At 35.7% G+C, this 26,891-nt stretch overlaps 3 protein-coding genes across 15 annotated transcripts; all 3 read left to right on the top strand.

Moving 5' to 3' along the window:
- Window positions 1-1,096: 1,096 nt before the first annotated feature.
- On the top strand, window positions 1,097-10,085 carry LOC142547309 (uncharacterized). 13 transcript variants are annotated; one of them, XM_075655530.1, is made up of 7 exons: window positions 1,113-1,297; window positions 2,627-2,733; window positions 3,017-3,091; window positions 3,889-3,950; window positions 8,260-8,385; window positions 8,539-8,583; window positions 9,772-10,085. In XM_075655530.1, exons 5-7 carry the CDS (start codon window positions 8,332-8,334, stop codon window positions 9,931-9,933), a joined length of 261 nt encoding a protein of 86 aa, XP_075511645.1. In that variant the 5' UTR covers window positions 1,113-1,297; window positions 2,627-2,733; window positions 3,017-3,091; window positions 3,889-3,950; window positions 8,260-8,331; the 3' UTR covers window positions 9,934-10,085. The 13 variants fall into 13 exon arrangements, with proteins under 13 accessions (XP_075511657.1, XP_075511645.1, XP_075511647.1 ...); XM_075655532.1 differs by having other exon boundaries at window positions 3,884-3,950; XM_075655533.1 differs by lacking the exon at window positions 2,627-2,733.
- An 8,438-nt stretch (window positions 10,086-18,523) lies between these two features.
- Window positions 18,524-19,730, top strand: LOC142544267 (uncharacterized). The gene is made up of 3 exons (XM_075651327.1): window positions 18,524-18,776; window positions 18,969-19,204; window positions 19,590-19,730. The coding sequence occupies exons 1-3, from the start codon at window positions 18,524-18,526 to the stop codon at window positions 19,728-19,730; spliced, it is 630 nt and encodes a 209-aa protein (XP_075507442.1).
- Window positions 19,731-19,773: 43 nt separating this feature from the next.
- LOC142544266 (uncharacterized) lies at window positions 19,774-20,235 on the top strand. Its single transcript, XM_075651326.1, has one exon. The coding sequence runs from the start codon at window positions 19,774-19,776 to the stop codon at window positions 20,233-20,235; it is 462 nt and encodes a 153-aa protein (XP_075507441.1).
- The last annotated feature ends 6,656 nt before the right edge of the window (window positions 20,236-26,891 follow it).

The raw sequence follows: 26,891 nt of genomic DNA, 5'->3' as shown, positions 1-26,891 counted from the left end.
TCATGTTCAGGTTTGAGGAATAAATTTAAGTTTTTTTATAAAAAAAATTTAAAAATTAAAAATTGAAGTAAAAACCATGCTTATATTTTTATATCTTGGTAATCTTTTCAAAATATAACCCATTACATATTTAAAATGTTTAGATCAGAAAATGTATTAATATATCATGGATGTTTAAATTTTTGTATGATTAAAGTCAATTTCAATATCTTGATCATTATAAAAATAAAGATACGAAATTTATTTAAACGATTAACCAATGTGATAAGATCGAGTATTCATGTGATACCCTTTGTCTCATATCTTAAAAATTAAAGATTTAAAACGAGTTTATAATTGGCTTACAATGGACTTCTATAGTAACTTGGGTTAATCATTTTCGTAAAGCGAGGACGAATACAAAATAATTGCTATAGAGGCCCATTGTACAGTCGGGCATGCGCGAGTCCGGGCTCGGAGCGTGACATTTAAATTATATGGTCAAAGATATAACTAATATGTGTGTCTAAAATTTTAAACTTACATATGTTTTTGTGAGTAAGTGGAGATGATTGAGAAAATAGTTTTCGAGCCTTTATTAACAATGAGAGAGACTATTTATTAATTAAATCTTGATTTCTTATTTTGAAAACATGGTTATATCTAAAAGGAAAATCTTAATTACCATGATTTAAGAAGTTGAAGATCAATTTCATTTTGAAGTTACATGTTATGACTCATTTATCTCTCTCCAAAAAAGACATAAACAAAACAAAATAATATATATAATGAAAAAAATAAAGAGCGAGAGATTATTCGAATAAGATAAATATTAGGTCAAAGAGAATTAACATAGTTTGATTACATGGTGTTTTGGATAAAAAAAACTCAAATTCAAAAAAGATCGAAAAAAATAAGAAAGACTAGATTTTGAATTGATGAAGTAGTATACTATTTTAGAATTCGTTTGTTAAAAAAAGGAGCTTAACTTTAAATTTTAAGTGACATTTTTTGGAATGTTATTTGATGAAATAATATGTAAAAAAAATAATCTCAAATTGCTGAGGTAAAAAAATGGACGTCCGGTGCTTATTTTCTGAACCTATACTTTCGATTTTACATGCCATTTTTTAGTTCACTCGACTTTTATCTCCTCTCTCATTTTGAAGTCCCGATCGATCCCCATTTGGAGAAATCCCTAGGTGTCCGATTTCTCGTTCGTCGCCACTTCACCACTACTGAAAACGGCGCGTCAACCTTGGCATTTGAAAGCCTGAGGTCTTTAGCCTTCTATTTTGGTATCAAATCGTTGTTTAAGGTGAGTGGAAATCGAGTCTAAGCTTCCATTTTATTCTAATTTTTTGGCATTTATTTCGATTATTGAAGCAGATTTCGATCTGGAAGTTTTGTAATTGTAAAGGATTTGAAAGAGATTGGATATGCGTCAGTGGAGTTATTAGTCCATTCGATTACTTTTCTTGAGATTCGCAACAATTTGAGAGGAAAAGAAAGAGAGAATAGTTTCTTGATCATCCATTGTACACTTCCGTTGTTTTTTTTCTTTGTTATTTTCAATTCAATGGCAGGTTTTTTATTTTTATCATTTGATATAGTTCGCGGTGCTTCTCTTTGTGGAGATAAAGAAAAAATCCAAAAAAAGATTTAAAAAGACATGACAGTTTAGTATAAATTTAAAAGTGCGAAAGATTATCATCCAGTTGCTATCGATGGAAACTTTATATCGGTTTGGCACGCGAAAGAAAATTTTTTTTAATTAAATAATTTGCGAATGGTTATTGATTTTAACCTTATTGTCACCAATGCTCAGACTAACAAAAGTTGGTTTTGGTTCTCTACGGATTTTTTCAGAAATTCAATTTTAAATATAAAATGGTTTGTAGTCGCTTTTTAATGCTTGTTGTTCAATACTAGGTAGACATATTATATTTGTGTTTTTGATAGCATTTGTGTGTTGAAGGTAAAATTCTGATGAACCAGAAAAGTTGTTTTGAATTGTTTTGTCGCCTTAATCTCTTTGGCTTTTATAATGATATAGTATAATTATTAGTCATTTTTCAGAAACTATCTGGTTTGAAACTAATGTGAACTTTCATTTACATTAACGTGTTCGTCTGCTATGGTTTGTGTGAAGCATATGGTGGTTCTATGTTTGTAGCCAAAGTTGTGTGCTGGTTTTGTTCCATACATTGATTGACCTTGGATGTATCCTAGTTACTTGTCTTCTTATAGCTCCTTATATCCACAAAATGTAGACATAGGCTTGGATAATTCATGATTTATATAGGTGCTTTCAATTTACAATCTGGTTTTTGAGAAAATTACGATAATGGTGGTTCTAAAATGTAAGATTCCACTAATCTTCCCGATCATTGGGTGAGAGAGTCTGGGCATAATTGAACTGTATAATTTTCTTCAGTTTGGTCATATTTGAAGTTGCTTGCATTTTGAGAATCAACACTTCTTGGTTTATGATGAGTTACTCAAGAATGGATGATTATAACGTTAAATGGGCAAGTCACAATTGGTAGTGCCTTTCTGAGGGGCTCTATGGATGTTTTTCTTTTGTCGCTATATGTTATTCTTTAACATTTATACTCTTTTCACTGTTGTGTAATATGCGTTTCAGAGTATCATGATAAAGAAACGTTAATCCCCAAAAACACTTCAGTTTTGATTTGCCGCTGGACGACCTTTGAATCCCATAATTACCGCATCTGTTGCTGAGCAAGAAGAGTATTGTCTTAATCCTTAACTTTGTTTAGTTAGTTTAGACATTAATCACTAAGTGAAGCGTTTAGTTTTTTTTTTTAATCGAAGATTGATGTTAAGTGAGATGAGAAGAACAAAATGTTCTCTGAAAAGTCTGTGGGGTTTAGCTTTGCACTTTTGTTCACAGGTCACCAAATTTTTTGTTGTCTCAGACCTATTGAAGTTCTGTGATTTAATGATCATATAATATACTGTGACATCATTGAAAGATATTTTTATTGTTATTTAAGTTTTTTAACTATTGTAGGGCAAAGGTGGCAAATTATTCCGATGATTTTCAAACTGTAACTTTGGTGGAGCAGCTCAATAATCCATGAAATATGTGAGCTTCCTTAGTTAATCTTGCAGAATGTTACCACCTTTATTTAGGGATCGTAAAAACCGTTGTGGTACAAAGTCTTATGTTAGTTTAGTATCTAAACATAGAATATGTTCAACTCTTGGTCCTTGGCTGAAGATTAAGAATGGGATGAATTTGGAAATGATCTTTATGCTATTCCTGAAACTGTTCCAGTCCAGTTGAACAATACAGTTCAAAATCCTCCTCCACCTGTTAGCAAAGAGGATGACACATTTGAATTGGATGAGTTTGGAAATATAATGATTAAAAATTGGAGAGTATTAGAATTTGAGTTTGTAATTAAAAAAATACTAGTGCCTATGTCATATTTTGGTTGAATGATTTAATGAATCTAATTCATTTTAATCGTATATATTGTGGTACTGTTCTACACTACAAAAAAAATACGTGTTTGCGACGGTTTTTGTTTAAACCATCGCCATTTAAAAAATTACGACGACTTTAATAAAACCGTCGCTAAACCGTCGCTCTAATTAGCGATAGTTTATAAAACCGTCGCTATTCATAAATCCGTCGCTGATCCGGTTGTAAAACCGTCGCTAATAACGACGGGTGTAAAACCGTTCTCAGAACCGTCGCAAATTGTCTTTAAATATGGGCATACTCGGTCCATTTTTCTCCGCACCGCTTCCCATCTGTGATAAATTTTTCTCTCTTAGGCGATTTTAGTTTCGATTTGGTGTAAATTTTTAGCTTCAATTCTTGATAAATTTCTCAGTGTTGGTTAAGATCATTAATTTTGTTAGCTTGTAGTGCAGGTCGTTTTCCAGCTGATTTTTTTGTGCGTGCACAGTGCTCCAGCGTCTTCTACGATCAGTTTGTAAGTTTGTTGTAGATTTATACATAGTTTAATTTGTTTTTATTGCATGTTATTTAGAAATTAAATAATATATATTACATGTTTGTTATTAAAATATTATATAATTTAAATGTTCAATTAATTGTCGACATTAAAATTATTAGATCTGCCTACTTATGTTGTTGAATGAGAACTAAGGAGTTCATATATTAATTTTTTTAATTAATGAGAACTATTGACATTTTGAATATCTATTGGCTTTTGTAGAGTTTTTAAAAGTCAAGTTTGAATACCACATGACTTTTTAAAATTCTACAAAATTTTACATTGAATACCAGAAAACTTTTATAGAGTATATAGAAGTCTATATTGAATACCTCTAGACTTTTATTTAAACTCTATAAAAATCATTAAAAGCTTAGAATCAATACATTCACCCACGTTTGTGCACAGATCCTACTGATTGTTTGGTTGTGGATCTATTGTTCTTACAACAAGTCATTCCTTAGATAGTCAATGGCATGATTAATTGTCGAGTTTGTGGAAGGAGAAATGTTATGCCGCATTCTCTCATTGCACGAATGCCAGATGCCCCATTGAATCGTTACAAAAACTCGTCTACTCTCCACGTCCAGTCTTCCCATAATATTGGAAACTGGCAACGTGGAATCACAATTTACACAGACAGGACCAACAAACACTTACTCTGAAGATTTATTCTGGTCGGAAGATAGTTTCATACCATACACCACACAAAAATTTTCACCTTTTGGAGGGCATATTTAAGTCCCGTAACTGATTCCATGCAGTCGCCATAGTGATTCGTCATCCTGTGTAGATGATATTCACGGCATGATGGTACCCCGATCTCACTGTGCAATTACCATCTTTGTTGAAGCTCCATATGCGCAAATCGGAGTCGTAGAGAAGCATGAGAATATTTGGGATCTATAAAGTGTCTCTTTCACATAAATTTTATTAGATGAATTCAAGATTTCATTCACGATTGAACGGTATCATGAGATCAATAACCTTCAGAGATTCTAGCACCAGAATGTTTTGAGATTCCACTCGAGGCTTTATAGGGTCACGCAACCAAGGTCCTGACCATACCGAGATGTTACTGCCTTCACCAATTCTCCACCAATAACCTCCACGAAGTAGGGCCTGCGAGCACTAAATACTACTCCATATAAAGCTAGGATCAGATCCTAATGTTGCTTGAAAAAAATCCTTATATGGATAATATTTTTGCTTTGAGTAATAATAGTTACATGATATATACAACTGAGGAAATCCCTTTCCAAATGCACATGTCTTACTCTTGCCAGAGATTCCTTATACTATTAACTCATTATATCACATAGGATATCTTCACCCGTGGGTGAATGGTGGATCCTTGAATAAAATGCATTGACTCCTGCGCATTTTGAAACTGCACACAACTTCGCCAACTGATGGCCCTTAAAGGAGTTGATAAACAGATCAAAGTGTATGCTACCAAAGAATGAAGCTTCTTTGAGCTAAAGTTCTAAGTTTATGAGCTAGGGGTTTGCATCCTCGAGATAGTAAACTTCGGTCTTGCGTTTTTTGCGACGTCACGTTCACTATGTTTTGTTCTTTCAAATTCCAGGTCCTCACAATGTGAGCCCAAATGAATTCAGTTGTACATATTCTGAAAACATATGTGGCTACCCCAGTGTTGACAAAAATGGGGAAGACAAGAATATTAAGTCTAAAACTAAACCTTCTTCAAAGAAGTCGGAGAAAAATGGTGAAAACAAAGAACATAGAAGATAGTTATATTTGTTTATTCTATCAGTTTTCACAAGTTTTCAGTTTAGAAGGTATCAGTTTATCAGATATTCGATTATCAGAATTATTCGTACCGTTTTTTCCTAAAGACAAATGAACTTATTGCTTAATTTTTTCAAACAACAAAAAGAAAAAATTGTTGGAATATTTATGTTTTGGTCAGTGTTGTCAAAGGCGCGCCTAGGCGCGCCTCAGGCGCTAGGCGGAGCTGCAGCGCCTTATGGACAACCAAGCGACGTGTATGGCTGGGCGAGCGCCTTTATCGCCTTGAAGCCGCTTTTCTCCAGGCGATGGGCGTTCCAGGCGTTCCGCCTCTGTGCAGCGCGTTCCGCCTCTTTGCCGCAGGCTTCTTCTTTATTTTTTAATGACCCAAAGCCCAACTAAATAAGCCCATAACTAATTTCAGCCCATAAGTAATTTATTTTTAAACAAAAGCCTAGTTTTGCATGTCGATTTGTCGATACGTATTCTCCTCCCCTGCCGATTGAAGCTTCTGCCTTATCTGCGCACACCACTCTCCCCTGCCGATTGAAGATTTCTTCTCTGCCGCAGGCTTCTTCTCTTTTGCCTTATCTGTTTTGCATTTATTTTAAAAAAATAGCCTAGTATCCTCAATCAGAAAACACACAACCAGATGGGGATAATAACAAAAACCCCGGTTGGAAGCATTGTTATTTGAAAAATCCAAATGATACTAATAGTGTGACATGTAGGTTTTGTGGCTTCACATCCAATGGAGGAATTTTTCGAGCCAAACAACAAATTACTTGAAGCTTTATATATTTAGGTTTTCATATAGTTCATTATTATTAATAGTTGATTTTTAGTAGAACATAAATATATAATACATTCTCTCTATATTATCGTCTCGTGGCTAGGCGATCGCCTTTTGTCACCTAGGCGTTCGGGCGCTAGGCAGTGGCTCGTCGCCTTGACGTCGCCTAGCGCCTTGACAACTATGGTTTTGGTGTTAACAAATGATTTAAAGAAAAACTGATCTAATCTAAAGAGAACAAGACTAAACCGAGTCATATGAACTGAACGAAACTGACTATTTTCACAAGCTAAATTAGTTTACATAACTGGACTAGTAAAGCAAAAACTGACTCGGAGCTAAATTGGATTATATCAAAGCACTTTTTATGAAGTTATCAGTTTAGAGATCATCATTCACTATCTAGAACATCAGTTTACACCAGAGAGCTAAACTGATTATTGGATAAGTTTTTCCATACTTCGCTAACGCAGCCAAATCCAACCGCACTACTTTTTGTAAGGATGTCAGAGAATGATGACCTAGACAAAAGGCGCAACAATGGCTATCATTATTTGGAACAAATCTTTTTTGAAGTTTGTGACAGTTGCAGTTTGAAGTCCATAAATAGAGATGCAGATAAGTTGAGTAGAGGTTACCAACCTACAGAACAAAAGATTACAAAGTTGTATCTCATCATTAAGGATCATTAAGTGCTAGGACTTGTGTATTTTAATTTCAGTTTACCATAGCCAATCCATTATTTGAACTGTTCTAATATGTCAGTTTGACTTCTTTCCGCACATATTTTGTTAGCCAACTGTCATTAACAATCGAGAATACCAAGTTCGGTATATAATCACTCAATTATTTTTTAAGAAAGAAATTTTAGGAAATGCTTATTCAACTTCTTCTAAACACTTCAATCGATCATATCAAAAACAAAAGACACTTCTTTTCTCTGTTTTAACAATATTCTAAATTTTTTTAAAAATAAATGATCAAACTGAGCCGTTCATGAACAATAGCCTAAACCATTATTTTTGAACCGGTGGTTCTGAACGCCCACGGTCAGGACCCCCCTAGGGGGTAATTCGAATTGGCTCAGTTTCTCCCAACCTAACCCTATTTTTGCTCTTTTTACCGTCTTTTTTTTGTTTTTCTTGTATTTATTTTCCTCGCTTGGAATCCTCTATCCCCGTGGGAGGTGCTTCACAACTGCGCACAACAGCCCTTCCTGGTAAATTTTAAATCTCATCTTTGATTTCTCTCCTCCTCCTAGCTGGATGGATGTGGGCTACTTTTGAAAAAATATTTTCATGTAATTTTTTTAGTATTATTGCTACGATTCTTGTTGTTTATTGAGGTAGGCTTAGTTTGAAACTTTTTCTTCAAAATAAAAAACAAGTATTTGATGTCAAGATGCTTGAATTGTGGCTTCTCTTTTTTGATTCGTTTTTTCGCATATATTTTTTTCTGGTGCGACAAATTGTTATTATATCAGATGGAATTAAAATTCTCCAGATCTGTTAAATGTTCAGCTTGAGTTTTCATTTTATCTTCTAATAATCCAGCCTGGTTCGTGGTATACTGGTATTGTTGTGTGACTATTTCTTTGGTTTATTTGGCATTTGACCCATGTTAAGTTACCATGATATATTTGTGAAAAATCAGAAAAGTCAAGTGTTTTCCCTCAAGATTCTTTTTTTTTTTTTTATAAGAAATACTTGTGAAAATTATTTTTATTTGTGCTGGTTTTAGAGTGAAACCACAAAGCAGGCTCGCTCTTAGCATCTGGCGAGAAAGAGGAGTGATAACAATTTCCAGGTGAAGATGCCATCCCTTCAAACTGCTTTGCCTCCTGAACTCGCCAACAATACCATTAGGGTACGAATCATCCTTGTTTTTGTCTGTTAGTGTCTATTTTTGCGATAGGTGAAATTGTTAGGTATATATGTGTGAGAGATTCTGATTTTTTATGGAATCACTAGTTTGACATTGTTGTTAGATCGATAACAGAATTTTTCGTTTTTGTTGCAGTTGTACCGCGAATGTCTGAGGCGGGCTAAATTTATTGGCCATAAGGTATTTTATTTTATTCATAAATTTGGATTCTGCACTCCAATATTTGTTGTTCTCTCGACAAGCTATGAGAGAATGTGTTACAAATGTCCCACGTTGAAATATTAAAACTAATAAGAGTGGCTTATTAACATATGTTGGTATACCACCCATTTGGCAGACCTTTTGAGATGGTACCCTCTTGGGTTTATAACCACACAGAATGGTGCTGGAAAAAAAATGAATTTCCTTCGCTGCATACAGATTGAACTCAAATTTACTTTCACTGTGCTCCCAATAGAGTTTTATAGCACTTGAATGTGTCAGCTCGATATATTTTACATTGTAATATTGCGCTAGAATTTTTTAACTTCTCACTCTTGTTCTGGATGTAACATCTTGTGCATGTATTCTTTGGTTACAATGATTATACTTTTGTCATTTGTATATCGTGGTCAGGATTATCAACATGTATTCCCACAGGAGGAAATTGTGAGGCCATAGGTCAATTAGGGGCATCTGAAAAAACTAACTTTCTTGGTAGATGAACCTTTCAAAATTATTGTGCCCTCCAAGTTTCTTGTAGAGTTGATGGGGGATCGAGACACTGGCGATCCCTTTTTGAAACTAATTCCATGCCCACAATAATCTAATTTTGATTGCTTTCACCTACGTATCAGTATGTGCATTTTGTTCTAGCCTGTAATGTAAATATATGCCACTTTATCGCCTTTGTTTCGTTGATGGCCTTCTTCTGGGTTCCCATTTCTCTCGCATTGACTTGTAAACAAGAGCACCAATATCAGTGGGAGAGTTTCCCAAACCCCTCAATCCAACTATAATGAAAAGAAGAACCCTTTTGTTAGGTTTCTATCTTTTTCTTGTGATGTTCTGAAACTACTTGTTGAGGAGCTACATTGTGTTGGATGCTAAATTCGGTCCACGGGTCTTTTCGTCAGCCTTCTATAATAAAAAGATTGCACATAATACGTTGATTAGATGTTAACGATACGTTTCTTTGGTTACATAAGGTTACTGGATGTCATAGTTGATGAAATTTTCGTTGGGTATGTAACAAAACAGAATATAAATAAGTGATGTTCTTACTGTTACTTGGTTTCTTTGAATGAAGGATCCAATTTCTTTGCACTTCTTCACACTTTGAAAGAATAATAATAACTAGAGACGTTCTTTTTGTATGATACAATGCAGAAATACAACACGGAGCTTGTTAGTGACATGGTTAGGCAACAAATCAAAAGGCATATGCACGAGATAGATCCAGAGAAAATTCAGAATTTGAATGATGATGCGGCGAGGGGACTGATCAATCACATGATGTATGAATCTGAACTTAACTGGTCGGAAATTTAGCACACGCTCCAGTTGAACATCCTCATAGAGATTTCAATTTTTGGTTGTGATCAAATACTGTCAAGGAATAAGTACAAAACAAAATGGTTTTTATGTCTTACTTCGTTTGTGGGATTACATTTTGAGGATTATTTTTGTAGTTTTTGTATTCATCCACAATTATTTTCCGTACTTGCTCTTGTTTTTTTATCTATTGAAAGTATGTCGTGTAATCCCTGTAGTACTCCACTCAAAAACACTAAAAGCTTGAAAGATAGAATCATATCATCAATCACAATATGTTCTCATCAGGCAATGTGTGACACAAATACCAAAATGATGAAACCTTAACAACCGATCAAATACGAGAGGTTGCGCTTCAACAACTAAACTGCTCCCTTCTGGTTATATTATAAATAATTATGAATACCAGCTTTCTTAGCAGCCAATCAAGGAGCTCTCTTTTATAGAATTATACATACCTTCTTGTAAACAATCAATTGGACGTATAGTGAGTGAGACCTATAGGCCATATGCGTTCCAGCAGAACGGATCATCAACTAGTACACCTTCATAGGGTAGAACCTCAACTTCTGACATTTGTAATGCTCGTGCAGGAAATGGTGTAGCTACATGCCAAGTGCATACACTATAAAAAAAATATGTGTTTGCGATGTTTTTTTTAAAACCGTCGCCATTTAAAAAATTGCGACTGTTTTAGGAAACCGTCGATATAATTAGCGACAGTTTATAAAAACGTCGATAATAGCAACGGTTCATAAATCTTTCTCAAAAACCGTCGCTATATCGGCGACGGTTGTATTAGCGACGATTTTCTCAAAAACCGTCGTAAATTGTCTTTAAATATGAAAAACCGTCGCAAATTGTCTTTAAATATGGACATACTCGGTCTATTTTTCTCCATACCGCTTTCCATCTGTGATAAAATTCTCTCTGATGCGATTTTAGTTTGGATTTGGTGTAAGATTTAGCTTCAATTCTTGGTAAATTTCTTAGTGTTGGTTAAGATCATGAATTTTGTCAGCTTGTAGTGCAGCTCGTTTTTCAGCTGATTTTTTTGCGCGTGCACAGTGCTCCGGCGTCTTCTACGGTCAGATTGTAAGTTTGTTGTAGATTTATACATAGTTTAATTTGTTATTATTACATGTTGTTTAGAAATCTAATACTATTATAAATATATGAGTTTGAATTGTGAGCTTACTATTTTACCATTTTATTTATTTACAATTTGTTATGTTTATGAGGTTCTTTAAGTAATTTTCTATGTTAGTTTAATATGATCATTAATAGTCTACTAAATTCAATCAATATAATTATTAATTTGATTTTACTTTTAAATTTAATTTAATTTACATATTTAAAAAAAATAATAATATTACATCTATTTTACTTTTATAAATATATGATTTTCATTTGTAAACTTACTATTTTACGATTTTATTTGTTTTATAAATTGTCATGTTCATGAGGTTCTTTAAATTATTTTCTACGTTAGTTTAATAGGATTATTATTTTACCATTTTGTTTAATAATGTTATAAATTAAAAATTTGTTGATATTCCGAATATTAAGGTAATAATGGGAAGACGAATGTAGATGAGTGAGGTTGAATAAAATTAAATTATTAATAAAATTAAAATCATATAAAACATATTTTTCTCATTTAAAATAAATATATTTTTAAACTACTTATGTATCAACATAGATACATAATTGAGAGAAAAAGTTTGTATGTAAGTGATTTCAATACAAATACAAATATTTAAGTATTTAATCAATTTCAATATATGATGCTAAAAAAATATTCTTAAATAATATATTATCTATTAATAATATCTATTAAATATATGACTTTCAATTGTGAGCTTACTATTTTACCAATTTTTTGTTTTACAATATTCATCATATTCATGATGTTATTTAAGTCATTTTTTATATTAGTATAAAATGATCATTAATAGTGTACTTAACTCAATCAAAATAATTATTATTTTAATTTAATTTTAATTTCTTAAATTTATACATTGCAGTCAAATTTATGAAAATCTCTATCATATTAATGATAGATAATAATGGGAAGACGAAGGGAGATGAGACGGATTGAATAAAATAAATTATTAATAAATATTAAGTTCATATAAAAATTCTTTCTCCCATTTAGAATAGAGATATTTTCAGACTCTTTATGTGTCAATTGAGATACGTGATTGAGAGAAATGTTTGTATGTAACTGATTTCAAACACTATTTTTAAGTCATTTGGTCAATTTTTTATATATGCTGCTAAATAAATATTAATAAATAATATGATTCATTTGTCATTTAGTGTTCTTGCAATGAGATGAGTTTTTTTATCCTAGAGTTAACATGTTTTATTGTTATATGTCATTTGTGTTGATTATGTTGTATGAATGTCATATAAAATGTCAATATTTTTAAGAAAATAAAATCGTTTTCAAAAAGAAAAAATTCTTCATCCAGATAAAAAAATATTCTTAAATAATATATTATCTATTAATAATATCTATTAAATATATGACTTTCAATTGTGAGCTTACTATTTTACCAATTTTTTGTTTTACAATATTCATCATATTCATGATGTTATTTAAGTCATTTTTTATATTAGTATAAAATGATCATTAATAGTGTACTTAACTCAATCAAAATAATTATTATTTTAATTTAATTTTAATTTCTTAAATTTATACATTGCAGTCAAATTTATGAAAATCTCTATCATATTAATGATAGATAATAATGGGAAGACGAAGGGAGATGAGACGGATTGAATAAAAATAAATTATTAATAAATATTAAGTTCATATAAAAATTCTTTCTCCCATTTAAAATAGAGATATTTTCAGACTCTTTATGTGTCAATTGAGATGCGTGATTGAGAGAAATGTTTGTATGTAACTGATTTCAAACACTATTTTTAAGCATTTGGTCAATTTTTTATATATGCTGCTAAATAAATATTACTAAATAATATGATTCATTTGTCATTTAGTGTTATTGCAATGAGATGAGTTTTTTACCCTAGAGTTAACATGTTTTATTGTTATATGTCATTTGTGTTGATTATGTTGTATGAATGTCATATAAAATATCAATATTTCTAAGAAAATAAAATCGTTTTCAAAAAGAAAAAATTCTTCATCCAGATAAAGAAACACATGAAAAACAAAGTATACACAATTCTCATTCTATTTATAATGGTATGAGAATAATTCTAAAGCTTTGTGGTCACAATAGATCAATTTTGTGAATTTTTAGTAAATTGAGACATTGAGCCAATTGTACTTTATTTTATCCAATATCATCTCGATATATTCCGAGGTGGTTAAGAGGTTGTTTTTGTCTTTTTTTAGTCAAAGTGACTAATCAGCTAATTCATAAGATATAAAATGGTAGTATTGAAAATTTCTCGCCAAATACATTTACTTAGCCAAATAGTGAAATGCAAATAAAATTCTACAACATTTCATCAAATTAATTTTGACTATTATAAAATGCTTATGAAATCTAAACAGTTGTATTATTAGATGAGATATTGAATAAAACAAATACTTTTATATATATTTGAATGATATTTATTATCTCATTTGCATCTTAATTATGTTATTCATGTCTCTTCTCAAAATTTTTAAAATACAATAATTAATTTTGTATGTCGTTCCATAAGATATAAAATATTATAAAAAAAATGTAAACTCGATAGAAGAACATTTGTTTTGTTTCAATGAATAATATAATATTATGTTCTAGACACAACAAATGAGAATGAAACTATATTATCCCCATGATATGATGAACGCAATCATCGTTCCAAAGCTTCTAAAAAAATAACTAACGAGATGACTTTCCTGAATTGCGTCAAATGAAACGAGGAAATAGTTCTAATATAGTAATTTGAGTATATATATTAACCGAATAGCTATATATAAACAGTTTTAATTTATTAACCTTATAGCTATATGTTAATAATATTGATATTAAATATATAAAAATGATATTACAAATATCACGATGTTTGAAGAAATTACAACATCATTTATTGATTATGTTGTTGAAGGATATATAGGTTATACATACTTTTACTCACAAGTGAAAACCTATCACGACTAAAAGAATTTTTTCTTAGGAGTTACAGTTGATGATTGTCATAAACTGAAAAATGATTCAAAAAATAATAATAAATAGTCGAAATATAAGATTACCGGATAAAAATAATGTAGAAAACTGAAAAAATATCGTGATAGAGAAGCAAACTACAAGCATGTCAAATCTTCGATGAGGATTCTAAATAACATAATAAGTTAAAGATGATCATATACTTGTTGAGTATACCAAAATAGTTATACGCATATTATAAAAATTACGACAAAGAGTTGTTGAGTTGTCAAAATCAACCAAGAAGCATATTGAAAAATGTGCCATGTGGATAAGACAACTTTTCTGATTCATATACCGTCTATGATAATGATTTTTAATTTTTGTGGTTTGATTTATTTCAATTGATAAATACTACTATCCTTATTTTAATTCATTTAAATATTATCAAAATTTTATTTATATATTTCAACAGTTTAGTTGTTCAGGTGCAACGCACGTGCACTTTTCTAGTTAAATAATATATATTACATGTTTGTTATTAAAATATTATACAATTTAAATGTTCAATTATTGTCAACATTAAAATTAATAAATATGCCTACTCATGTTGTTGAATGAGAACTAAGGAGTTCATATATTAATTTTTTTAATTAATGAGATATTTTGAATATTACAGGCTTTTGTAGAATTTTTAAAAGTCAAGTTTGAATACCACATGACTTTTTAAGATTCTACAAAATTTTACATTGAAAACCAGAAAATTTTTATAGAGTATATAAAAATCTATATTGAATACCTCTAGACTTTTATTTAAACTCTATAAAAGTCATTAAAAGCTTAGAATCAATACATACACCCACGTTTTTGCACAGATCCTACTGATTGTTTGGTTGTGGATCTATTTGTTCTTAGAGCAAGTCATTCCTTAGATGAGTCAATGGCATGATTAATTGTCCAGTGTGTGGAAGGAGAAATATTATTCCACAATCTCTCGTTGCACGAATGCCAGATGCCCCTTTGAATCGTTACAAAAACTCGTATCCCCTCCATGTCCAGTCTTCCCATAATATTGGAAACTGGCAACGTGGAATCACAACTTACACAGGCGGGACCAACAATCACTTACTTTGAAGATTTACTCTGGTCGGAAGATAGTTTCGCACCATACACCACACAAAATTTTTCACCTTTTGGAGGGCATATTTAAGTCCCATAACTGATTCCATGCAGTCGTCATAGTGATTCCTCATCTTGTGTAGATGATATTCGAGGCATGATGGTACCCCGATCTCACTGTGCAATTAACATCTTTGTTGAAGCTCCATATGCGCAAATCGGAGTCGTTCAGCAGTATGGGTATATTTGGGATCTATAAAGTGTCTCTTTCACATAAATTTCACATAAATTTCTTTAGATGAATTCAAGATTTCATTCACGATTGAATGGGATCACGAGATCAATAATCTTTAGAGATTCTAGCACCAGAATGTTTTGAGATTCCACTCGAGGCTTTATAGGGTCACGCAGCCAAGGCCCTGACCATATCGAGATGTTATTGCCTTCACCAATTCTCCACCAATAACCTCCATGAAGTAGGGCCTGCGAGCACTAAATACTACTCCATATAAAGCTAGGATTAGATCCTAATGCTGCTTGAAGAAAATCCTTATATGGATAATATTTTTGCTTTGATTAATAATAGTTACATGATATATACAACCGAGGAAATCCCTTTTCAAATGCACATGTCTTACTCTTGCCAGAGATTCCTTATACTATTAACTCATTATTCACATAGGATATTTTCACCCGTGGGTGAATGGTGGATCCCTAAATAAAATGCATTGACTCCTACGCATTTTGAAACTGCACACAACTTCGCCATCTGATGGCCCTTAAAGGAGTTGATTAACAGATCAAAGTGTATGCTACAAAAGTGTAACGTTCCAGATTTGACAACTGTCCTCACTGTACCAAGACGAGTCTTTCCAGCGTGCTTATGTCCTCTCACTCACACGCACCCTGGAAACTTCCCAGGAGGTCACCCATCCCAAAATTGCCCCAATGTCAAGCACGCTTAACTTTGGAGTTCTTTTGTGATTAGCTATCGAAAAGAAGATGCACCTTCGTGATATGAATAGTACAAATCAAATTTTTTAAGCCCTCTTCAACTGTACAGTCCATTACATTGAACAGTCTCGGAATCCCTCTCATTCCCTTGTGGGTCGGTTCATTCATGTTCCCTCCACCTACAAGCCTGCCAGGAGCCGCTAATTGTTCGTGCAACTGATGGCACCGACGATCACCCCCCGCCCTCTTCGGCCCATCGCCAATGCCATCAGTTGCACGGACAATGAGCGGCTCCTGGCAGGCTTCTAGGTGGAGGGAACATGAATGAATTGACCCACACGGGAATGAGAGGGATTCCGAGACTGTTCAATGTAATGGACTGTACAGTTGAAGAGGGATTAAAAGATTTGATTTGTATTACTCATATCACGAAGGTGCATCTTCTTTTCGGTAGCTCATCACTTAAAAACTTCAAAGTTAAGCGTTTATCGCCGGTGCCATCAGTTGCACGGACAATGAGCGGCTCCTGGCAGGCTTCTAGGTGGAGGGAACATGAATGAACTGACCCACACGGGAATGAGAGGGATTCCGAGACTGTTCAATGTAATGGACTGTACAGTTGAAGAGGGCTTAAAAGATTTGATTTGTACTACTCATGTCACGAAGGTGCATCTTCTTATCGGTAGCTCATCACATAAGAACTCCAAAGTTAAGCGTGCTTGACTTGGGGCAATTTTGGGATGGGTGACCTCCTGGGAAGTTTCTCAGGGTGCGTGTGAGTGAGGACATAAGCACGCTGGAAAGACTCGTCTTGATACAGTGAGGATAGTCGTCGAATCTGGGGCGTTTCAAGTGGTATCAGAGCCGACCTCTCTTAGTACGGTGTGGTTCGGGGACGAACCAAGCGAAAGCTGATGGGCATGTGAGGCCCGGGGCCGAAGAGGGCGGGGGGGTGATCGCCGGTGCCATCAGTTGCACGGACAATGAGCGGCTCCTGGCAAGCTTCTAGGTGGAGGGAACATGAATGAACCGACCCACACGGGAATGAGAGGGATTCCGAGACTGTTCAATGTAAAGGACTGTACAGTTGAAGAGGGATTAAAAGATTTGATTTGTATTACTCATATCACGAAGGTGCATCTTCTTTTCGGTAGCTCATCACATAAGAACTCCAAAGTTAAGCGTGCTTGACTTGGGGCAATTTTGGGATGGGTGACCTCCTGGGAAGTTTCCAGGGTGCGTGTGAGTGAGGACATAAGCACGCTGGAAAGACTCGTCTTGATACAGTGAGGACAGTCGTCGAATCTGGGACGTTACAAAAAGAATGAAGCTTCTTTGAGCTAAAGTTCTAAGTTTATGAGCTAGGGGTTTGCATCCTCGAGATACTCAACTTCGGTCTTTAGCCCTATGGTTTGTATGCATAAATCTTGATGCTGGAGTCATATTTCCCCTATGTTGATCATCAGAGGAGGCTTAATCCAGCCATGAAAAAGGTTGTGAGAGCTGAGGTATTAAAGTTGTTAAACGTGGTGTTATTTATGCTATATCTGACAGTTCTTGGGTTTCACCAGTACAAGTAGTGCCTAAAAAAGGGGGTATAACTGTGGTGAGAAATGAGAATAACGAATTGATATCAACTCGTCCAATGACTGGTTGGCGAATGTGTATAGATTACAGGAAATTGAATGAAGCTACTAGGAAAGATCACTTCCCTCTTCCCTTTATTGACTAGATGCTTGATAGAGTAGGTGGTTATCATTATTATTGCTTTCTAGATGGTTATTCAGGTTACAATCAAATTGTCATAGCACCGGAGGATCAAGAGAAGGCTACCTTCACTTGCCCCTACGGTACATTTGCTTTCAGGAGAATGCCATTTGGTCTTTGCAATGCACCTGCTACTTTTCAGAGGTGTATGATGGCCATATTTTCTGACATGGTCGAGGAAATAATGGAAGTTTTTATGGATGATATATCTGTCTTTGGTTCATCATTTGATCATTGTTTGCAGAATCTAACGCTTGTTTTGCATGAGATGTCGGGAGAAGAATTTAATGTTGAATTGGGAGAAATGTCACTTCATGGTGCAAGAATGTATTGTGCTTGGGCACAAGATTTCAGCCAGAGGGATAGAAGTGGACAGGGCCAAAGTTTTAGCAATTGAGAATCTCCCACCGCCGAAGAATGTGAAAGGGATTAGAAGTTTCTTGGAACATGCCGGGTTCTATCGTCGTTATATTAAAGATTTCTCAAAAATTACTAGACCCTTATGTAATTTGTTAGAAAAAGATTCTACATTTATTTTTGACGATGATTGTTTGCAGGAATTTAACAGGATCAAGACAGCACTGATTTCTGCACCCATTATGATAGTGCTTGATTGGAAGGAGCCCTTTTAGCTCATGTGCGACGCTAGCGACTATGCTGTTGGAGCAGCATTGGGACAAAGGCGAGACAAGATCTTCAAGGCTATCTACTATGCAAGTCGTACATTTAATGCAGCCCAACAGAATTACACAACTACTGAGAAAGAGATGCTAGCAGTGGTGTTTGCATTCAATAAGTTCAGAACATATCTCATTGGCACCAAGGTAACTGTTTTCACTGACCATGCAGCTCTTCGTTACTTGTTTGCCAAAAGGATGCAAAGCCCAGGTTGATACGATGAATACTCCTACTTCAAGAATTTGATTTTGAAAGTCAAAGACAAGAAAGGTTGTGAGAACCAGGTGGCAGATCAGTTATCACGCCTAGAGCTGGAAGAAAGAACTGAAGGTGGAGTGATCAATGAGTCGTTCCCAGACGAACAACTCTTCAAGGTAAATGTTACACATCATTGGTTTGCAGATATAGCTAATTTTCTTGCTGCAGGAGAATTACCACTAGATTTAACCTATCACCAAAAGAAGAAATTTTTTCATGGTGCCAAGTTTTATCTGTGGGATGATCCTTTCTTGTTCAAGAGATGCGCTGATCAAATAATTAGACGATGTGTAGCAAAGGAAGAAGCAGGTACGATTCTAGAGCAGTGTCATTCCTCACCCTACGGTGGATACTTTGGAGCATCTAGAACAGCAGCTAAGGTATTACAGTCAGGTTTTTATTGGTCTAATTTGTTTAAAGACAGTTATACTTTAGTAAAGTCTTGTGATAAATGCCAAAGAGCTGGAAATATTTCTAGACGCCACGAGTTACCACTAACAAACATTTTGGAGGTGGAACTTTTTGATGTCTGGGGTATTGACTTCATGGGTCCATTCCATCCTCTTTCGGCCAATCGTATATTTTACTTGTTGTTGACTATGTCTCTAAATGGGTGGAAGCAATTGCCACCAGTACTAATGATGCTCGAGGAGTTGTTAAGTTTGTCCATAGGAATATCTTTACAAGATTTGGAACTCCTAGAGCCATAATCAGTGATGAAGTACGCATTTCTGTAACAAAATTTTTAACTCACTATTGGCCAAGTATGATGTGAAGCACATGGTGACACTAGCATACCATCCGCAAGCTAATGGGCAAGCAGAAATATCCAACCGGGAGATCAAGCAGATATTAGGAAAAACAGTGAGAACAAACCGGAAGGATTGGGCTGATCAAGCTAGATGATGCTTTATGGGCATACAGGACTGCATACAAGACACCTATCGGGATGTCGCCTTATAGGTTGGTCTTTGGGAAAGCTTGTCATCTACCTTTGGAACTGGAGCACAGGGCCTTCTGTGCTGTGAAAAAGCTGAATTTTGATATGGGGGCAGCTGGTGAGCAACGACTGTTGCAACTGAACGAGATGGAGGAATTCCGGAATGATGCATACGAGAATGCAAAGATATACAAAGAAACCAAGAGATGGCACGACAAGCAGATTCTTCAACGAGATTTCGAACCAGGGCAACAGGTGTTATTATTCAATTCTCGACTGAGGTTGTTTCCTGGTAAGTTAAAATCACAATGGTCTGGACCATTCACCGTGGAAACAGTGTATCCACATGGTGCGATTGAGTTGAAGTGCAACAATGGTCAGAAATTTAAAGTAAATGGTCAAAAGGTCAAGCATTACTTTGGAAGTGAAGTGCGACACATGGACAACATCCCACTTGGAGAACCAAAGTAGACAGGAAAAAGTCAGGCTGATGACGTTAAACCAAGCGCTGTGTGGGAGGCAACCCACATTTATTTATTTTTGCATTCGTTTTGTTTTTATTATTTATTTCAATTCCTTAGTTTATTAATTTTAACTTTCTCTATTCAAGTATTAATTTGCATTTTGTGATTTTTGCAGGTATTTAAAAAAAAAAAGAAAAGCTTATGGACAGTGAGCGTCGCGCATATGCGCGATTTATTTTCGCGCACATGCGTGACACAGGCAGAAGGCCCTGCGCACATGTGCCACTCAGGGCGCGCACATGCACGACATATGCAGAAGGCTCCGCGTATATGCGCGATTTATTTTTGTGCACATGCGCGACACACACAGACATCGGTGCATATGCGCCCTTCAGCACGTGCATACGCGCGAGAGACCACACGCGAGACAGTAACCTCGGCGCATATGCGCCGCACTAAGGCGCGCATATGCGCGAAACTTAATTTAAGAAAAAAAGGGCATCGCGATTATCCTCCTCAGAACCAAACACAGCCGCCTCCCTCTCTTCTGAAATAAGCACACCGCCGCACCGCTCTCCACCACAGCTGATTGCCGTCTCCCTCTCTTCTGAAATAAGCACACCGCCTCACCGCTCTCCACCACAGCTGATCGCCGCCCATCTCTGAAAGCCGATCGCCGCCCTCAATCACCACCGTGACTTACGACCACATTCCTAATTCCGGTCATCTCCTGGTTCAACTAAGGGGTTTTCTCCAAATTTTGTTTAATCCGTCGTAATAGTTAGAATTGGTGCTCGATCTTTTGGGGAACTTCTATTGTTGTGACTTGGGCACTTCGATTTGCTCTAAATCATTTCGTGATTGGGTTATACATTGCGTTGCTCATCGGATCTGTTGGTTTGGTGAAATTGTACTTGCTCTGCTACTAGATTATTTGAGTTCAGTGTGTGGTTGTGAGCTTTTGATTATTGAGTCCATGGCACCGAAAAGGAAATCAAAAAAGGGTGCCTCTTCTTCGTCAAGTTTTGATTCTCACTGATTTTGGAATGAGGAAGCACAGCAAATTTATGAGAGCTCTATGACTCGGTCCATCATCCCGGAGAGGGGATTTAATTTATCGATAGCACGTGGTGTGATTGTGAATGAACTGGAACGAAGACAATGGGTTGAATTTGCTCACCCTCCTCTAGATGCTGTGATCTCATTTGTGCGGGAGTTCTATGCTAATCTGCGGATACACCATGACGAGTCGAAAGTATTGGTGAGAGGTAAATTGGTATCGTTTGACTCTCAAACGATAAACATGATCTATCAGATGCCAAGCCTCGACCAAGACGAGTACAGTGAATTTCTAGAAGATGGGGTTAATTATTCAGAGGTCATTCAGACCTTATGTCAGACAGGTGCTATATGGAAAATGAGCTCGAGTGGTCCAATTTCTCTAAAGAAATCCGATATGGGCCCCAATGAAAGTGCATGGACATCGTTCGTGTTGGCCCGGGTTCTCCCATCCTCACACTACCATAATGTAACCAAAGACAAAGTTGCACTTGTCTTTGCTATTGTGATGGGAAAATCTGTTGACTTGGGGAAAATAATTCATGGATCGATTATGAGAGCCGGCACAGGGTTAGCCACAGTCGCCCTTCCATGCCCTCATATTGTTACCGAGCTATGCAGACAGGCCGGCGTGTCATGGTCGCCATGATGAGCAAGTGCTTAAGCCGAAGGCCCCCATTGTTGCCTTCTTTGGAGCTGCCTCCTATATTCCCCACGAGTATCCAGATGAAGCAGAGCTCCCGCAGCCACAGCTTCCACCGCCACCGCCACCGCCACCGCCACCTGAGGCAGCCAGACAGTGTAGGGGAGACCGATTTTGTAGACTTGAGACAGAGATTGGGGACCAGAGAAGGTTACTGGTTGAGCAGCGCCAGGTGCTGGATTCGCTTCAGTACCGGACCGACCATTTCATGGGATACATGATGGACTTCACTTCCGTGCTTGCTCAGCGGTTCCCACCTATAGGTCCAGAGGATCCGATGTTTTCCCAGCCACCTGCATGGCCACCTCAGTATCCTGGAGCCCCTTACCAGCCCCCACCCAGAACATGGACGAGGATGACAACGATGGTGATGGCGAGCACTGACGCTCGTCGTGGGAGGTATGATTGTTCTGTTCTTTCTTGTTTATACATTGAGGACAATGCCATACTTTAAGTTTGCGGGGGTGATTTGATTTGATTTGATGTTTTGATGTTTTAATTTTAAATAAAAATATTTTAAAAAAATTTACTTTAGTCTTTATGTCCATTTTTAGTCGTTAAATTGTTTTTTCTCTATAGTTGTGGAATTAAGATAATAACCAAACAATGATGAGAGTTGACCCGAAACACATGTTCCTTGATTACGAATCTAAATGCATGCTATATTTACTTAACCGTTTACACACTACTTCACGATTGCTATGATTGTTGATACATCCGATGTCAAGAGAGTGTTCATGTGATTTGTGATTTGGAATGTATGAATGGACTCCAAAACATGCATGTTGATTGCTTGTTGTTGAGTTACATGTTCACTAACACAAAAATGATTCAGGCAGTCTTTGAATTATGTTGGGCCTAGTTTTTCCTTGAATAATTTGTCAATTGTTAGCCCTTTGAGCCTAAATGAGAATGAGATGTGTGATTGTTCTGTTTGAATACCCGAAAACATGATCTATCTGTGTTTTTTGATTGGTAAATTGAAAGTAGTCTAGAACTTGGTTTGGCACTCTTCGAGGTGAGATACAGGTATTGTGTAACTTAGGGATGATTTAGGCGATTTTTGGAACGTTTAAGCCTTTCAAGCCTACCCATAACATCATATTATACCCTAGTGTCCCATGTTTGAGCTTAATGAAAATCGAATGGAGTGTGCCAAGGCACACAAAAGCCCCCATTCGTATCAATTCTAAATCCCTGCGTCAACTACCAACTTTTGAGCATATACACTAGTACCTACCGAAAACTGAGAGAAAACGAACATGTGTATCACTACAAAAGTTCTTCTCCCTTGTGCGCGTATAAGAATATCATTGAAAAAGAGAAAAAAGGTGAAAAGAAAGAAATTAATTTCTATGAAAAAAAAGATGTTGAGAAAAGGAAGAAAGAAAAAGTTGAATGAAGAATAAAAGAGTATGACGTATTGATGTGAAAAAGAGGACAGAATGGTGAATATGTTGTGGCAAAGCAAGTGGATGTGAACCAAGAGGAAGAAGGAGAAGCGTGTTGAAAATTAAATTAGTTTGTTTCTCTCACTTTTGATTCCCTATCTTCATTTGTAGCTATTAACCATAGCCTAACGTTATAAGCTTAAAAGACCTATTAACCGAGTCACACGTACCCAATATACTAGTGGAGAAGAGTTGCCAAAGTTAAGCCTATAGGACACTTGAGAAATGCCGTCGATAGACATAGAATTTGATTGTGTACATGTGCACATCTCATGATATTGGACTTTGTTTAGTTAATTATTGTTTTGCAGATGGCTATTTTGTTTAGCCAAATGTTACCCTATAAGTCATGTTGATTTGTGAAGGTAAATGTGTGCTTCAAGTGGTTTTGCTAATTACATGTGTGTCGAGGAGTCCAGAATTTTATGAGATAAAAAGTTATGAACTTATCTTGGCATTTGGATTGGGTAAACAAGAATAGCAAAACACACACGCACGTAAACTGTGAGTAATGTGGCATGTGTTTGATTCAATATGATGGGGACTATAATATCTGAGGCTAGTGGTTATCCTTTTATTCCACAATTCTTGTTCGTTCAGTTACTTTCTTTAGGATGTGTTGAGTCTAGTTTAGTTAATATTTTGTTTTATTTTGCTCGGGACTAGCAAAAGTTCAAGTTTGGGGGGATTTGATAAGTACAATTTTTGCACTTAAATTATCCTCGTAATGCATATAGATTGTTAGTTTTCTTGGGCAGAATTACGCGGTATTGTTATTTTTGATGTATTTGCAGGATTCTAGGTAAGGCGACTACATGGGCGTGAAAAGGAACGAAAATGGCGCTTAGAAGAAGAAATGCGACAAGTCCCCAACACACAGCAAGACCCGCGCGTATGCGCGAGTCAAAGACGCGCATATGCGCGCAAGAAGTAGGCGAGACACCAGAGAGGTTCGCGCATATGCGCCGGACAAGGCACTCATATGCGCGCTCGAAGAAATTTCCAATGCGCAAGACAGAAGACTCCGCGCATGTGCGTGGAGAAAGGGCGCGCATGTGCGCGCATAAGAAAAGTGCCCACACAGAAGGACCCGCGCATATGCGTGAGTCTTTGTCGCGCATATGTGCGCGGCGCGATTTTCATAATAAAATAGGTCAGTCGTGGACTTTGAAGGGGATTCGGAAATTTTGAGCAGCCGACACAGTAGGAGAAAATGGAGAAAAGGAGAAAAGCTCAGAGCACGGAGCATGGGACACGAAGAACAGAGATAGAAGATGCTGAATCCGGACACGGAGACACGCTTTCATCTCTCCTAAACACGTTCATAATTCGGTTCTTTACTTTTACGTTCTTAATGATTACAAACAGGTTTTGTTGTGATCTAGATTTGAGTATGAACTAATTTTATTTTCTAGAGATTGACGTAGTCTTGGTCGAACATATGTTATTGACGTTTTGAATTTTCATTGAATTAATTCATGTGTTTGTTTGTGATTTCTTGTCTTTTATGCTTTTGAATTACTGACCATAATTCGATTGATCAAATAATTGAGATCTAACACTCGAGAGAGGTGATCGAAATTAGGACAGGGAAAATCGCATCATCAAATATTTATAACGTGCAAGAGACGTATAACTTTGGCGAATCCATAAGAGAACCTTGTGTGCATTTATTACGTGTTGCATGATTTTGAATAGACGTGTTAAAATCGATAATAGGTAATACAGTTCTATTTATCAATTGAAAAAGGGAATAGAAAATATTGTGAGTTCTTGGTTAATAAATATGGTGCTATTTAATTAAATTTTAGTCAATTTCAATTTAGCATAGGGAAGACTCGACGAAATCATATCTCTAGATTGATTTACTCACTAAATCTCGACTGTGTGCATAAGTAATTCGTTAGTTGATCTGAATTGATTATACACCAACTCTTTGATTTTTCTAAATAAAGTTGAACTATGTCAATTGTGATACTTAATATACAATTTTAAATAATTACTCTTCGTGGGATCGATATATGTACTCATACCAGTACTAAAACTTGACACTGTACACTTACGGTAGTGAAAATACGCAATAGTGGCCGGGGACCTCTCCACCCTGGTAAAACATGATCGGGTTTAGATCAGGATTGGAAAGCGGTAAAACATGACCAGGGACCAATCCACCCGATAAAGCATGACTAGGGATCTCATGTAAGTGGTAGTGGACATCCCTACCAGCCCAGTATTGTGGTTTAGTCTGATCAAGCGCACTATGTTACGGGTCACTTGCTTTGAAACATATCTCTACGCAAAATGATGTTATGCATGTTCAAGTATGTATGATGCAAGTATGTTTATGAAAAGTTTTACGATATGAAGGCACGTCTATGTTTATGTAAGTACGTTCAAGTTTAAGAATGTATATCCTACTTTAAAATGCATGTGGTTTTATTACGTATTATTTGTTATTCTCAGTTATATGTGTTGAGTCTTTAGACTCACTAGACTTGGTCGATGCAGGTGAGGACGAGTTTGAGGAGACGAGGGGTGGGGACCAATGAGCCGGCTCGGACTGCGTGGAGGCTAAACCCGAGGACCGTCTACGTTTTTAAGACTTTATGCTTATTTCAAATACTCTGATTTTCATGAAATTGTTTACGTTGTTTAAACGATTACTTTTTGGCAAACTTTGTTGGTAAATGTTTTTATTTTAAATATTTTTAGACGAGCAGATTATTTATCGTAATTTGAAAGATTATTATTTATTTAAGAAAATTTTTATTTTTCCGCAAATTTCAATTAGTTGAAAAATACGGTATGTCCAGCCCCGCCTACTCAGTCTTCGACGCCTCCAGTCTTCTCATCGATATGCTCACCTACATCATTCACACCTACTGAGTCTAAAGACTCAACACACTTGTAACATTATATCGAGAACATACATATAACATGCAACAGTGAAAAGTACTGTAATAAAAATACATTTCATGATCGTAAAAGCGTAAACGTAAATATAATAAAGCATACAGTCAAAGTGTATCTCAATATATCATCATACGCATGTTCATTTCTTTTAATTGAATTCCGTTCATTAGTTGTGACATTCATATCATCGTGTCGGTCGATGGATCCATCTACGTGTAACCGTGGTACCTTGCGGCGGACATCAGCGATAGCATTACCTGTCCACTGAGCCCTAGCTTACATGTCAGCGTGTCATCGTATCAGTCACAACCAACTCTCATACTTCAAAACATATCACCATAATCATTACTTAATAAAATCATGCATATACGTAAAAATTTTTTTGAAATCAAGCATGCAATGTATTTGTTTCATAATTACATAAAAAATCATATACATGATAACATAAACATTTAAAACAAGAAACTCGTTTTCGGGGAGCTGCCAGGACTACTAACTCAACCCGAAGATGACCACCCTTAAATTATAATTCAAAGA

This window comes from Primulina tabacum, chromosome 5 (assembly GCF_025594145.1).
Source record: "Primulina tabacum isolate GXHZ01 chromosome 5, ASM2559414v2, whole genome shotgun sequence".
NCBI lineage: Eukaryota > Viridiplantae > Streptophyta > Magnoliopsida > Lamiales > Gesneriaceae > Primulina > Primulina tabacum.
This window is presented reverse-complemented; position numbering and strand designations above follow the sequence as displayed.

Bases quoted from the DNA above. Each gene is read 5' to 3' on its own strand.
- LOC142547309 (XM_075655542.1), top strand. From the start codon at position 8,332: ATGCCATCCCTTCAAACTGCTTTGCCTCCTGAACTCGCCAACAATACC. The intron at 8,386-8,538 runs GTACGAATCATC...TTTTTGTTGCAG, and splicing joins TCGCCAACAATACCATTAGG to TTGTACCGCGAATGTCTGAG. The intron at 8,584-9,771 runs GTATTTTATTTT...GATACAATGCAG, and splicing joins CTAAATTTATTGGCCATAAG to AAATACAACACGGAGCTTGT.
- LOC142544266 (XM_075651326.1), top strand. From the start codon at position 19,774: ATGTCGCCTTATAGGTTGGTCTTTGGGAAAGCTTGTCATCTACCTTTG.
- LOC142544267 (XM_075651327.1), top strand. From the start codon at position 18,524: ATGTGCGACGCTAGCGACTATGCTGTTGGAGCAGCATTGGGACAAAGG. The intron at 18,777-18,968 runs GTTGATACGATG...ATTGGTTTGCAG, and splicing joins CAAAAGGATGCAAAGCCCAG to ATATAGCTAATTTTCTTGCT. The intron at 19,205-19,589 runs GTATTACAGTCA...CTATTGGCCAAG, and splicing joins CATCTAGAACAGCAGCTAAG to TATGATGTGAAGCACATGGT.